Genomic DNA, 15,240 nt, shown 5'->3' with positions numbered 1-15,240 from the left:
TGCTGCAGCTGTGGTGTTTCTGAGCCACAAACTGGTGTCTGACAATGAAGGGGCGCTATAAACTCAGTACCTTATTCAGACTGACTTACAGTGGTGGGCTGACCCTGGCTGGGCACCAGGTGCTCACCAAAGCCATAGACTCACTGCCCTCCTCAGCTGGGCAAGGGAAGACATTATCATGGATTGTCATGGAAGGTTCACGAGGTGAGTTAAGGGCAGGGAGGGATCACTCACCATTTACAGGCAAAACAGACTCCACTCAGGGAGATCAGTTTAATTACCAGGATAATGAGAAATAAACCCAAATCTTAAAACGCCTTCCCTCCCCTCCAGGCTTCACTTTAATCTCGATTTTCTCTTCTAGAAGCCACCCCTGTAGCTCACTTGCTACCAAAACCTTGCCACTCAAAGCCAATACACCTACATAGTACAGTACATAAATCCTAAACCATTTAACCTTCAAAAATATATGTCTGGGAACCCTGCCAGAGAATATTTGAAAGGGATTACAGTAAATGTATTAGTTGTCACTTAAAATTAAAATATGGATTTCAATTGAAACTCAATATAAGGGGGACTTTTCCCCCCAAAATCCGGTAGTTAGCAACCATGCTGAACGAAGGGGAAATTGTACAGTCAGCTCAAGCTACACAGGGCAAGCTGATATATTTTAAAAGCTACATTTTTATTCACTGAAATAAAACATTTTACTTTTTTATTTTTCTACTTTAATCAGAATATAACCTCATTAAATGACAGTGTGTGAAAAGAACATATAAACTAGAAAGAAAATATAAAAACTTTCTGAATAATTTAATGTTTATTGCTTTTAGACTTTGATATTCTGGTCTTTACTACTTAAATGCAGTTTAAATGTATTACTTGCCACGGCCTTTATGTTAAACCCAGTAAGTCTGCAATTTGTGATAAAACTCCTTATCTCCCTCTTTCTGAACCTCCGCAGAGATCCAAGGTTAATTTGCAGATAATATTACTTCATGAAATAATTATCTTAGTCTATAGTACTTAAAATAGCTAAATTCAAGGGAGATAGTTTAGCAAATGAAGCTGTTAGGACAGCAGGATGAGGCTGCTCCCACGAGCACACACATCCCCATCTGGCAGCACCTTCAGTGGGGGACAGAGTCTGGGCACCCCACACCTGGAGCAGCCACTGCTGCAGGAATTCAGGACAAGGATGTTCCACGAAAATCAGGGATCCAGCCCCATCCAACCTCCCCCTCCAAGCCCCCAAATGCCAATAGCAAGGTAGCTCTGCCTTCCTCTTCACAATCCCAGCACTTGCTGAAAAATTACCCTCTCCAGCCATTCTTTCCCATCCTGCTAATTTTTCCAAGCATCCTCCTATTAAACTACACAAATATATCCATTTAGTAAACATCCCATTAACCAGGTCAGCATACAGTGTTCACAACTTATTATGGAGGAGCACCAAATCAGTCACAGAAGCAATTATGCAATTTTAGAGCAGACAACTCACTTTAATCTTCATATGGGGCCGAGGATGTACATGCCAATGTTCATTCACAGGACTCATTCATTTCCAAGTATTGTATTCCATTTGTTTCACCCTCACTTACATGGCTCTCGTGTCTTTTGATTTGTAAGTTTTGTGGGCTGTCAGAAAATATGAGCTCAGTGCTCCACTCCCCATGTCAGGGATTTTTTAATTGAATTTAAGGGTATTTATACACTTCTAGTGCCTGGGGGCAGTGGGAGAAGCTGGGCTAGGTATTTAGAACCAAGACATAAACTGTTGCTGATAGGTAAGGCTTTAAAAAGCCTTACCTATCAGTAACAGTAAACAAGCATAAAAAAAAAAACAAAAAAAAAACAAAAAAAAAACAACCCAACAAACATCAAACATTAAAGAAGTACAGATCTTTCCAGAACTACTTAAAATAGGTGGTTGTAGGGAAGAGAAATCAGAGCTAAGAATCTGGGATGCTTCAGCTACAACACAAGGGGAAAAAAATGCCTGTTAAAATCCCAGCTTTATTCAAAGACATGCATTTATTGAAGCGTCTTGGGAAAATGGGATGCCATATAATATTAACAAACAAGAACATGCTCTGTCAACCACATGCAGCACCACAGACATTTTGAAGACCTAAATAAATAATGTATTAGAAAACCTAGCCTGGGCTGAATTAATTCAGACTCCAATGATATAAATGAACAGCAGTAGTGGAATTATTTCCCTGGGACTTTAGCCATATATAGCATTAAAAGTAAAGGCCTTAAGATACTTATTGATAGGCAAGAAAGTGCTATCCTTAGATCTATGCATGCCCAGGGAGCACTCTGCCCAACTTAGAGTCTCAGAGTTTCCAAGAGAGTTACCAAAGCACTCAGCTTTATTTGCAAACACCATGAAATAGAACAAAACACCCTCTTGGCTGTAGTCCCCTTTGACACAGCACTAAGTGTACAACAAACTGCCTATGAGGAATTAAACTTGGGAAATCCACTGAAACTAAGGCAGGGGAGTGATGGGGATTCTGCATCTGACAATAAAAAAATGGAATTTCAACTTAAAGGATCATCTTGGTTTTTACAATATACTATGGGCAGCCAAAGCCTACCTCCTTCTCCCTGCTTCAAGCACTTATGGAGCCTTTTCTACAGAACTGCCCAACACTGATAAAAGTTCATGAGGACTTGCCAGTTTTCTTGCATTTTCACTATAAAAATGATGTGATTGTTTATGTGACAACCACAATTGCCAGTAATGAATGGAAACAAGTCCCAGACCAGGGACAGATCTAGGTACAGTACCAGAGGAGATGTAGAAAGGGGCCAGGTGAATCTCATACCGGGCTGGAAGTGACTTTGTCCCTCCAGCAAAGCACCCTGGGCTTACCCAGACCCAGCAAATTCCCTGCTCACTTGCTAATGGCAGATAAGGATTCTCCCTCCTTCCAGAAAAGTCACTTTACAACCACCTCACTCCTGATGCAGTGCCTGAATCCCCATGGACAACGCTGACCACAACACCAACCCAAGAACTTTGTAGGATTATTTTTTCCTTCTCAAGAATATGGAAGGAAAAAGCAGTGTTGTCTGTGTGCTACTGCCCCAGTCCCTGTGGGTGTGTTGGCTCATTTTTATCAGTTTTTTTTCTTTTTCTGGTCTTGATAATTACAAGGTCAATGTGAGGGTTCATTGGTAACACCACCATCAGGCAACTGATGGCAAAATATAAACCTTGGCTGTAAGAAAGGAGATGAGAAAATTCATGCTTATGGTTCATATCTCCATAGGAATTTTTTTAATAAAGCATCTATTTTAAGAACCATGAAAAAAGGTGACACTAAAATTATACAGTAGGGGAAGACCAGGCTTCAAATTGTAAAATGCATCCCAACAATCCAGGATGATTCTGTTTCTAAGGAAACTCCACCTCATATATATATGTTCTCTCCACAAACTTGGCTCTGACATTTGCAAGCTGCCTAAAGATCCAAACTGAACAAGCTGTTTATTTAGAAAGGTACCATGAAACATCTTATCCTGTTACTTGTTTAACTCTGCTAAACAAAGGCAGTACCTAATTTGAGGCAATTACAGCCATACTTCATGCAGACAGAAAGAAAAACACCATACAATGGAATCTTAAATTGTTCTCAATCTCCTCGCAGAGCTGATCTCTTTCTCAACTCACTAGCTCACATTCATTCCAGCACTTCACCAAAGCTCCAATTTATTAAATACGAGACACAATTCACAGATAAACAATTCAATAATGTAATCTACACTTAAAATAACAGCTTGGCTTCAAAGTTTGGGGGGAATTAGGAGTTTTCCCTCTTTAGAGCTGTTCTTAGCATCATTTCTTGTCACAACTTCAGAGCTGAGGTCATGTAATCGAGGTTCTCTGAACTTGGGTTTCCACACAAGGTAGGATCTATGTGAGGATTGAATCTTGTCCCACAGAACTCACTGAATTCAGGGAAATCTGCCAACAAGGGAATGCTGAAGAGCTTTTAGGAGCCCATCTTACAGCTGTTTTCCACGCTCTCCAACTTCTCTACTACTTAATCACATTTTTCTCTTTCCATTACTACCACCTGACTAATCACAAATTGCTGCCTAATGAAGAGTGCTGGCATTACAATACTTAATTAGAATTAAGAGGAAGATTTACTTTAAAAACCTGACCGACCAATATGCCCTAGAGCCAATCTCAGTAGTGCAGAACTACCCCAAAATTTCCATGTTCCAAGCTCTTAATTAAAAGTTTGTCAAAACTTCTTATTTTATGGGGGGAGCCTTCCCCTCCAGCATCCATTAACCTCAAAACAAGTGACTAAATTGTTTTTAAATCAGCTCTACTTCATAAACAGCTTGATAAAAAGAAACTCAAAGAAAGTACAAGACTTATCTTTCATTTCCACTCAACAGCCTTCAGAACTACTGTACAAAGGTGGCTCTCGCAATCATTCCTGTCCAGCACCAAAGGAATTTCAGCTGCAGAAAAAGCTTTCTGTAGGGCCACCCAGCAGGGAAGGATTAAATTACACAAGAAAAGGCCTGCTTTTGTCCCTCCACTGAAGGGCTGTGGTTAGAGATCAATGTGAGCAGCTTTCTATTGAAGTTACTGGAATTGTTCCCTTATTGGAGCCTCGGGAGAAGTTTGGTGCTGACACCCAGAGCACAGCACAGAGCCAGACCCAGGGTGCAGCTCCTGCCCCAGGAACTGCGAGCTCTGAGATCTCCTGGCTGCAGGATGCTCCCAGCCCTTCCTCCTACCCCAGCTTCTCCATATCCCTCCTCTCCCTCACCCCAATCCCCCCTGCAGACTGAGCTGCAGGGCAGCCCCAAGCCCCACATCCCCACTTGTTACAGATATTCACTACCAGTCTCTTGTCTGCAGAATCACGTTTAGTTTATTTCTACTTCATACAGAACTTAACTGGCTTATTTTGAAAACAGTTTTTTTTCTTCCATGAGTCATATCATGTGATTTGCACTCCATCCCACTAAACCTCATACACAGAATGCAATGAAACACAGCCAGTCACTTCTTTACCCTAATGATCGCCTTAAATCTTTAATTTAAGCCTTTTATACTGTTCTGACTATTTCTCTCAGGACAAAAAAAGTCTTGGCTAAAATAATTTTGAAATGTGAATTGGGAAATTTTCTCTCTACTAAGAATTTGAAAAATACCAGATGTGACAAATACTATTTTCTGGATTGATTCAGCCTGGCAACCTAAGAAAATCAGAATTTGCCATTGTACAGTTTATCTATCAGCTGAACACCAGAAAATTTTGAGACATTTTATTAAGGTAAGCAAAATGCCTTGGAGACTCCACTTGGGATGAGGAGGATAAAAAGATGACATAAAGCATCCCTATTACTTATATTCCCCGAGAAGCTGTGAGTTTTAAAGTCTAAACATAAATGTTACCAAATCATGGTCAAGGAGTGTGGCATGCCATCTATCATATCTACATATGAGAAACCCTCCAGCAGAAAAGCCATGAAATCCTTAACCCTCTTTGGAACCCACTTAACCCAAAAGAGAGAATCCTCACGGATGAGATGAACCCTCACTGTCACTGCTCCTCCTGGTACCTTCAGCCACATTTGGGTCACAGATGCAGCATTTTATCATTAGCAATACTTTTCAAACAGATCCTTCCTCTTTCATCCTCTTAGTCAATTTTGGAACTTGTCATCAACCTACCTTTTTAACACAGTTCTAGAACAATCCTATTTTGCTCACGTCTTTTTCTGAATCAGAGTTCCCTAAGAAATACAATAACCCTCCAAAAAGAATACGAGCTACATGTACGTGAAGTTCTGATTAGTTTAAAGAAAACAGCCAAGCAGGTATTTTGTGCTTCATTTCACTGAGAAAACAGGAATTTCTGTTGGTACTTACAGGTATTTTTCCAGTTTTGTACTGAAACAACTTGGGGTTTTTGTCTACCAAATAAAACTATTATATCATTTCTTTTCCAGTCTAAAAAAATTAGCTGTAAGTACTTCAGTAGTTACAAAATACAAAAACCTTATTTCAGTTTCATAATCAAAAAGTTAGAAAGCATCAAACTTAATAAAGGCTTCCTAGACATTAAAAGCAGCTTATAAAAAAACAGTTTTAAATTATATATATGTACTAGCCTGGTACATAAATGCTAATCCTTCCATGAAGTTTCTTCAAAGCACTTGCACCAAAGTGACAGACCCACAGGTCACACACACCCCCCTGCTCTTTAGGTAACCTTTACCACAAGCTCAGATCAACACAGGTCAAACTTATTCCTTAACATTTAAAACAGAAAGGGCAATACAGATCTTGCCATATTAACTGATGTTTATATTTTTCTTAATGTTATAGCTCTCATTTCTGAAAGGGCTACCTCGACCCTTTGTTCCTAACCTACAAGTGTTTGAAGCTCAGCCTAATTTTTAAAAAACATCAGCACGTGTTGCTACCTCTCAGTGCAAGTGGGAGCTGGGTATTTGAAAATCCATCTCCTCTGTGCTGAAACAGCCATAGGGAAAAAGCAGCCTCTGCCCTCATCATTTTAGCACTGCTCTGAAGTCTTGTAAAACATCTTTTGGAGACAGAGGGTATCAAAAAGGAGCACTAGATACTGAAAAGAATTGTGGTTTTGCATAGCAATTCATTTGAGGGCATTCTGCACTGACCACAAGCTCACACTTAGAGGACATAGGAAAAAAAAGTAAGTTCACCGGTGGCTGTAATACCTTACACTGACAGCACAGGAAGGATGAAAGCTGGCTTTATTCTTGATAAACTCCACTGCATCTCCATCAGCCCAATATGAGGAGCTAAAATTACCACTGGATACCAACTGTAGCTGCCTTCTGGGTGACTGACACAAGGCACACCACCAGCATTTGAATAAGCACAGCCACAGCTTAGCTGGAAATCATGCAACATATTTGCATTCAAAGATAAAGAAAATAAATCAGAGTATGCTCAAGTTTAACCTCACAATTCCAGCCCACAACCTTCCACCTGTCCAGCATTAGATATTCGAGCCTGTACTTTAGAGAAATATTCCTGACTGCAAGACAGTTATTTACACACACGTAGCTATTATAAGAATCATTTATAGATTCTTCCACTTCTGTCTTGCTTGGCTGGTGGGCCACATGTTTGCTATAATCTTGAATGAAATAAAACTATTAAAGTGTGACTAAGCAGAGAAAGCTCTGACTTTCCTATGGCTTACCTTAAAATTAACCTGAAGCAGATCTTCTGTTTCTTTGGCACACATCAATTTCAGCAGAGGATTCAAAGACAGTAAATTCTCCTGAACATGGCAGTGTGTGTCCTCACATTGTTTGTGCGCCAGCTCTACAGCAAGGCACAAACTGAATTTTGAGTTTTTAAATGTTTCCAGCAGGAGACATCAAATATTTGGCATGGTACCAGCTGCTGGGAGGTAAGACTTGATGGAGGTAACTAAATCCACTCCACCTGGCTCATTAACAACCAGCCTGCTCAAAGAGAACATCAATCTTTATGACTACAAGAAACACAGGTCCCAAATCTAGTGAACAACTCGCACATCATCCTTCAGGATTCCTCAAACGCTCATAATACTCAGCCCTGCTACTACACTGCAGCATCCTTCTTCCTCCATGGCTGCTAAATGAGAAATATGGATCTTACCTAATTACTAGAAAGGTTTGCATGTTGCCTTTTAGAATCTATGTTTCTAAAAGTCAGGAAAACACACTGGTTTGGGATCAGCAGCTCCAGTGATGGGGTATGGTGAGATACACTCAGGAACTAAGAGGAAAGAACTTATTTCGAACTTATTTTCAGTAAACTGAACATAGTAAATCTTTTCTCTGAGAAATTAAACAGAATCTGCAAATTAATTTTGTATCATCAATCCACTGCAAAATGAAAAATCATTAACTCTACCCAGGGAAGAACTTTGCTTTGCTGAGATTGGACTCTAAGAGGTCTTTTCCTACCTAAGTGATTCCATGACTTGTGTTAAAACAGGACTGGCCAGGTGGCTGCTTCCCTCATGCCCCGAAGGAGGAAGAAGAGCAGCTGTCCTGTGCCCTTGCAGCCCCTTCCTCCTGCAGGATTGAGGCTCAGCTGGTGGAGATGCTCCTGCCTCTCGGGATGCTCTGCACAGAGCAGAGCAGGGACCACAGGCACTCCTGGGGACCACAGGACACGCTGGGACTGACCTAGAAGCACAGACAGGCAGCTCACCTCTGTTGATATTCTACCCCAAAGAGTCTTCAGCTTCTCCAAGTGCAGAGATTCACTGTCAACCCTGGCAGAACGTAATATTGGATTTTAAACTAACACGGCTTTGATTACCTTGCTTCCCTTTACTCCTCGCTTCAATTCCAACAGGATTTCAGTGTCTGCTCTGGCAATTGAGTTGTGTGAATAATGGATTTCTGTTTGGGCACTGGACCAAAAAAAAAAAAAAAAAAAAAAAGAGGAAAAAATAAAAAACGGAAAGGGAAAAGGAAGAAAAAACTAATGTTTAAAGTAGAATTGAAGAGAGAGGAGGATTTCAGAAAAAGTAAATTCAAGGTAAAGCGAAATGGTTGTTTAATCTGAAAGGAATATTTTGCTTTTGCTAACAACCTCTTTTAAAAATATTTTGAATTTTATATTTTGTTTAAGACTAGTTCATTTACCAAAAAAAAAGCCCCAAAACATTAATCATTTAATCTAAAAAAATGCTGAAGAAAACATTTTGTCTCTGAAATACTATTCCCCAGTTTTACAAATAAAACTGCCAGATGGAACAGAAACTTGGAAACAGATGTATTTCAACTAGAAGTACTTTTTCAGTGAACTTATTAACACTGAAAAACAAAAATCCTCTTATCTTCTTGGCAGGTGCCAGGTTCTAGATTCCAACTGCCTAGAACCAAAGACATGGCACAGGAAAATAAAACAAAACTGCTGTGCTGATGTTCCCCTCAGCAGTATTGCCAGAATCCCTCTGGAAGCAGTGTTTTACTCCTAAACTGGAATAAAATCCCCTTTGGCAGATGGTTCATAGCAGGGAGGTTCAGCCCCCACAGCCCTGAGTCCTGAGACCTGGCAGGTGTTATTCATTTATCAGCTGAGGCTGGGAAGGATGCACAGACACCCCCAGGCTGCCTCAGAGCACCAGGTGAGGCAGAAGGTGCTGAGGATGGAGTTTTTGTGACAGGTCCCTGGACCAGTCCTTTAGGTGCTACAGTGGGGGAGAGTCAGCAGCATCCTGGTCCCCCCTGGACTCTGCTCCTCTGGCTCAGCACCTGCACCTCCCTGGCACTGCCTGAACTGTGCATGCATAAGGAATAGAGAGATTATTCAGCACTGTTATAAATACTGTCCTTAAAATGAAGATACCATTTATAACAAATTTGGATTGCTAGGTTGGATGGGGCCCCAAGCAAACTCAGGGCATCTCTGCCCATGGCAGAGGGGATTGGAATGAGATGATCTTTAAAGTCCCTTCCAACTCAAACCATTATCTGGTTCTATGAATTTTAACTCCCACAAACCAAAGAAAGCCTGACACCCAAGCTGACAGTACAGGGAGGCAAATACTCAGCAGCTTTTGAGCTGTGCTTAGATTTATTAACCAGTAGAGTAGAAGAGCCTGAATCCAACAAAATCACATGACCTTTGCATTAATCCCTGTTGTTGATCTTATAATTTTCTGATTAAAACAATTAAGCCTTTGGGTATGACTTATTTCATATATTTGATTACTTAGACACCATGCTGTTCACTGTCTCAGAAATCCTCTTTGCTACTAATAGTTCTTCTAGTAGGAATCTGAACAAGAAGAAGCAAATTAATAAATGATGACATGGGAATTCCAGCAAAATAGATTGATGACTTGTGGGTATGATTCTGAATAATAACATTTTACGATCTACTCAAGAGCACTGCTAATAGGCAAGAATTCGTTTATGGCACTGTCAGAAACATTTATTAAATGCTTGGAAAATGAATTGTTACTTTTATGAGTCATACTTGTTATTTCATGAGTTTATTGTTATAGTTGCTTTTACATATGTTCTCAGGTTGTACTCCTTACCATAATGACTATTCTGCACAAGCTGCACAATGGGCATTTCTAAAAACAAGATCTGGCTCAACACTTGTCTTGTTTCAATCTCATTTTCTATTATCAACGCAGCCTAAAACAGATATGGGAAAATGACAATAAAATGGGTGCCCAAATTCCTTCATCAGACTGAACGCAGCATGTTTATATATTTTGTAGCACCTAAATTAAACAACTGTGAAATTACCTCTGAAGGACAAGTACTCCTGTCTGGACTGAAGTTCTACCTGCTGACCCTGAGCCAAGCCCTGCTGTCTGAATGTCCCCTGACTCACCACACTCAAAGTGCTTGTACCACTTAAAAAGACAAAAGAAGCAAAAGTTATTCTTTTGGTCACTCTCTTCAAAAAAAAATGAAAGACAATACGCTTTGGCTACTGCACAACTGCATTTGAAAATGAAAAAGTTTTGACCACGCTCATGTTTTGCGAAGTGGAAAGTTTTCAGAGAGTTCCTTTCATCTGGTCAATGCACAATAATGTTTGTCGGTGCTAATCAAGGCTGCCCAAAAGCAAATGTCAGACACTTGCAGCTATCTGCCCAAGAACACATTACTAACAGGAATGATTCAATTCCTTTTGAACAACCAAAAACAACCACTCTGAGAAAAATCACAAATAATTCCTGAGGTGCCTGTACATATAAAAAAAGAGCTTTCAAATAAATTCTTTTACCTGAATTATAGATCAATGTAGCCAATGACACACACAATGCAATTTTTAGTACAATCATCAATTTTCCTATACTGTTCTTTTGGCTTCACAGACTTTCCCAAATATACCCACTGACCTTCACCAGCTAAATAAAAAACATCATCCTGAAAAATTTTATTTAGAAGCAGCATACAAAAGAACTCTATTCTATGCATTACTTCACATTGTGTTTCTACACACTATCTAATTTAATTTGATTATTACACTACTGCCTTCTGTTGATACAGAAGAGAAGCACTCAAGGGATAGGGACCAGACACTAAGAGTATCTTGCACATGTTCAGTAACTTATTAACAGAGATTAGAGACACTCCTAGGTGGGAGCAGGCACCTAATAATGACAAAGTAATGAGATTACTATTGTCTTCTCATTACTCCTCATCTGTGCTGAAGTGCTGCAAATCACAAATTACAGACTCCAGCTACTACATAAAACCCTGCTGTCCATACTGTGTGCTCTGTGGAGCCACTTCATTATTACAGATTAACCTATTTAAGAAACAAAAAGCCACTTCTGTACCTCTAGGCTGAGCACAAGTGTTTCGTCACTGAAGTTCAAGCAAGCCCTTACACAGAGATGTTGTTTTGACACGGAAATCTTCAGAGAAACCCACAAATCAGAGCTTGACCCATCTGTGACTCGTCCCCAAGTTGTCCAAGCTTCAGCTCAGGCCAGCAGCAGTTTGTTACCTGGGCCAGTGTAACAATCTCAGAAGGAAAGGCTCTTTAACATGGAAAGAAAGGACACTGCAAGAGATTCCAAGGTGATGCTTTAGTTGGAGAAGGAGGTTCTCCAGTCCCTGCCCCTCTCTCATGGCATGGGCTGGCACCATGGACAGTACTTGGCAGAAAAAAAATGTAGTGACCAGAATCTGCTTTTTGCCAAGTGAACAAATAGACTGCACATGGAAAAGGGCTCCTGTGTCTGAGCCATGGAGAGCCCAGTGTTACACAGCCCAGCACAGGACATGGATTCAGCCACTAAGGATGGAGACACAGGAAAGGACAAGAAGCCTGATGGCAAACTCCTCTGCAGCACAGCTGACACCAACAGCACAGAAGCTGCTTGTGAGGAGAAGTGAGCACACTGCAGCAACACGAGGAGAGCACCACGTCACAAAGTCTGGCATTTACATGGAAACGAAGGCATCTTGCCAGCAGGGATACAGAGACCCAAAGTACCCTAATCAACACACTCCAGGCCCAAATGAACTGTTAAGATGATGATGTACTGGATTTTGGCATTTAACAGGGTCCAAAAAATTATTTTTTTCATCCTTCAGGCATTCAGTAGGAATACTGAGCAATAATGCCAAGCATGGATGACAGAATGACTGGATAAATCAGCGGATTTTAGAGCTGAAGTCTACAAAAGATGGTTAAGTAAATGAAAATAGCAGCACACAATACAGCTTTCAGCAGGGCTATTTTTTGCACAGAATACTGAACATGTGTACAATGCTAAGCATGGACACAGGCCTTATGCTATTTCACCTGTAAATGACACATCTCAGTTTAACATAACTCCCTTCTGACCTCCTACTGCCAACTAACCAGCTATTCCAGGTAAAACACATTAAGCAAAGCTGACACTTACTCCAACTTTTATCCAAAAAAATGCAGACTACTTTTTGCAAAGGAAATCTAGATAAGAGAACATTACAGAAGAAAATAAATGTTATGAACAAAGCAACTATGTTAGTGAATTGAGAGAAGACACAATTTGACTCTTTTTCCAGCTTCAACTTTAAGGACTCTTCCAGACCTTACATACTCAATTAAGATTTCAGAAAGTCTTCAGGGTAGTATTAAGCAGTGATTCTAACCTGCCTGGTAACCTAGATATTGCCTGGTCAAACCTTCTCAGTTTTAAGTGGACACTGATCACATCTAGTGCCAATATTTGCCTCAGGCTGGTGGGGTGATAAGAGTGTCTCAACATATTTTTTTGTAACTAGAATATGCACAGAATAATTGAAATGAAAAGGGTATTGTGAGACTTCCAATACCTTTTTGCACAATTGAGTCAAGAAGGGACACTTCAAAGGCCTGGCTTCTGAAGGATCATAGCCACAGAGAACAGCTTGATCAGAGATCAATGAGCATGCCATGAAACATGCTTTGTGTCCCCAGCACAAGTTGGGGCACAGAGATGGATGCTGGCACAGCTTTAACAATGTGAAGTACATGGTGCTCCTGAGCAATGCCAGCTCCATCTGCACACATCCTGCTGGCCTGGTCCTACAGCAACCATCACACATCAGCAGAGACCACAGGGCAAAGTTCAGACTGAGCTCTTTGTTCTCCTCAACATTACGGCTGTGTCACTTTGTAACAGCGGAAGATTTGTTTCCCCTCATTCTCACAAACTAACAAGAAAACCACACAGATTTAAATATATTTCAGGAGAATTCATGCTCTCCAGGCAAAGCAGCCATTATTTCTTTCTGCCAGGTTCTAATGCCTCATAAACAACCCACAAGATTAACCACTTACCAATTAACCACTTGTTACCAGCCTGAAATTGTTTCCTGTGATTGGTCTCACCACCAGGTAAAAGATAAATTCTCCATTTCAGATACAATATCAGGCTCTAAAGTTGCACAATTTTGCCACTTTTGAGATGATAGCACAGTCTCGCTGTGACTAAGGACTGCAAAATTGTGCTCCATGTAATTGAATCTAAAGATCTGACAACAGTGACCTTATCAAGAAATGAAACTTTTGGCTGAGGTTCAAACCATACACAAGAAATAACATCTTGCTGGCTGTTTGTAAACGTCACATAAAAATGTACTTATTCATTATTAGCAACTTGTACACTGAACACTCTGCAGGTCTCAAACTGCTGCCAAGGGAAGGATTACTCAGTACAATCATTTAATTTACATCTTAGTCTTGTATTAATTTTGGCAGCACAACCGAGCATCCCTGCTCAAGACTGTAACAGTGTTATCCCAATGAGAGAATTATTCAGACCACAGGCTAAAAACTGAAGATAGAAGTAGTTCTGGGAGCTGGATTGATATTCTGATATATGAATGCCCATAGAGCTGCTGACCTCGGTGAGAGTCCTGATTTAGCACAAATATCCCACTTTTGTGTTAATAAGGCCAGCAATGACAACACACAAGCTGCACTGGTGAGCCATCCCCTTTTGGATAAAATGGAACAGAAGGCTCCAGGCAAAATCCTGGGTTCTATTAGCCCCAGGCTTTAAGGAGCAAAACAGTCAACTCAAAAACCTGAAGGTTCCATAAAAAATTCAGTAAAGAGCCATTATATATAATCACAATTGCTCTGCAACAAAATATCGTTTTAGGAGGCACAAAAAACCAGGGGGCTTTAGGAGAACAGCCCAGCTCACCTTTCCTGCTCCTGCAGACAGCCTTCAGGACACGGTGTCCAGGCCCACATTTCCCTCTGTCAGTCACACAGGATCCCTCTGACACCTCCCAGTCGTGGCACCGCGCATCTTCACACGGAATGGACTCCACCAAATGAGGACAACCTGCCAGGGTGCCCACGGGATCCACCATCACCTGCCTCTGCCTCATCCTAAAGCCTGGAAAAAGCACAGCTCAATTAACTGCACAACAGAAAAAATATTCATACAATAATCTGGTAGCAAGAGGACTATATGGGGCATCTGGAGCTGGAGGATTTAAAGACAAACAAGAGAACAATATTTACAAACTGGATTGATTGGGACAGCACTCGGCTGTAGGTGCCCAGGCATGCAAAATCTAAGAGTGTGCAAAGAATTCCAGCAACTCACATTTTTCACATTTCTTTTTCCCTTTCATCAACATATAAAAATATACATGTCAGATATAGAAATTTACCAGTGATGCATATATTAGTGTTATAACAGCATTAAGATAAAAAAGAGAGGAACAGTTAAGGAACTGAAGATATAAATGACATCTATATTCTGCCTGGGAATCCACTAACGAAAAGATTTGTTTTGAGACACAGCAGAGCAGTTTACTAAGAAATTAGTATTCTGTTTTATGAAGGTATAAAGTTTTCTGATACATAATGCATATCAGACCTCTTTGAAATGACATCCTATTAAACCGGAAGATTCAAATGTAAAGTGGAAGAAAAAGGTTACAGAAATAATCATAGAATTGATTACATAATCTACCTCCTTCTGAATAAAACCAAAAGTCATGTTGCTATATACAATGCAGAACTAATACAGAAGTATCTTTCAGCAAGTTATGCAAATGACACAGAATTCTAAGAAAAAGGCGAAAAAAATACATGGAGGTTTTTCCTCTGACAGTCTTGGAGCAGGGGAGAATATACAGCATTAGCAGAGGCCACATGGTAATGCTTTGGTCAGGAAACAGAAAAGAAAATGAAAAATAAAACATCCCAGAGAATATAAGAGATCAAACTTCTGC

The 15,240-nt window shown here is 40.4% G+C and overlaps 1 protein-coding gene across 1 annotated transcript in view; it reads right to left on the bottom strand.

The window, feature by feature from the left end:
* The window catches only part of THSD7B (thrombospondin type 1 domain containing 7B), a 299,407-nt gene that overhangs the window by 149,003 nt on the left and 135,164 nt on the right, over positions 1-15,240 (bottom strand). Inside the window, exon 8 of the mRNA XM_088168384.1 lies at positions 14,196-14,393. Coding sequence (XP_088024510.1) covers positions 14,196-14,393 — 198 coding nt within the window. The remainder of the gene's footprint in view (positions 1-14,195; positions 14,394-15,240) is intronic.

Source organism: Sturnus vulgaris, chromosome 7 (genome assembly GCF_052056855.1).
Source record: "Sturnus vulgaris isolate bStuVul1 chromosome 7, bStuVul1.hap1, whole genome shotgun sequence".
Classification (NCBI taxonomy): Eukaryota; Metazoa; Chordata; class Aves; order Passeriformes; family Sturnidae; genus Sturnus; species Sturnus vulgaris.
Note: the sequence above shows the minus strand (reverse complement) of the source record. Positions and strands in the feature narration are given on the sequence as shown.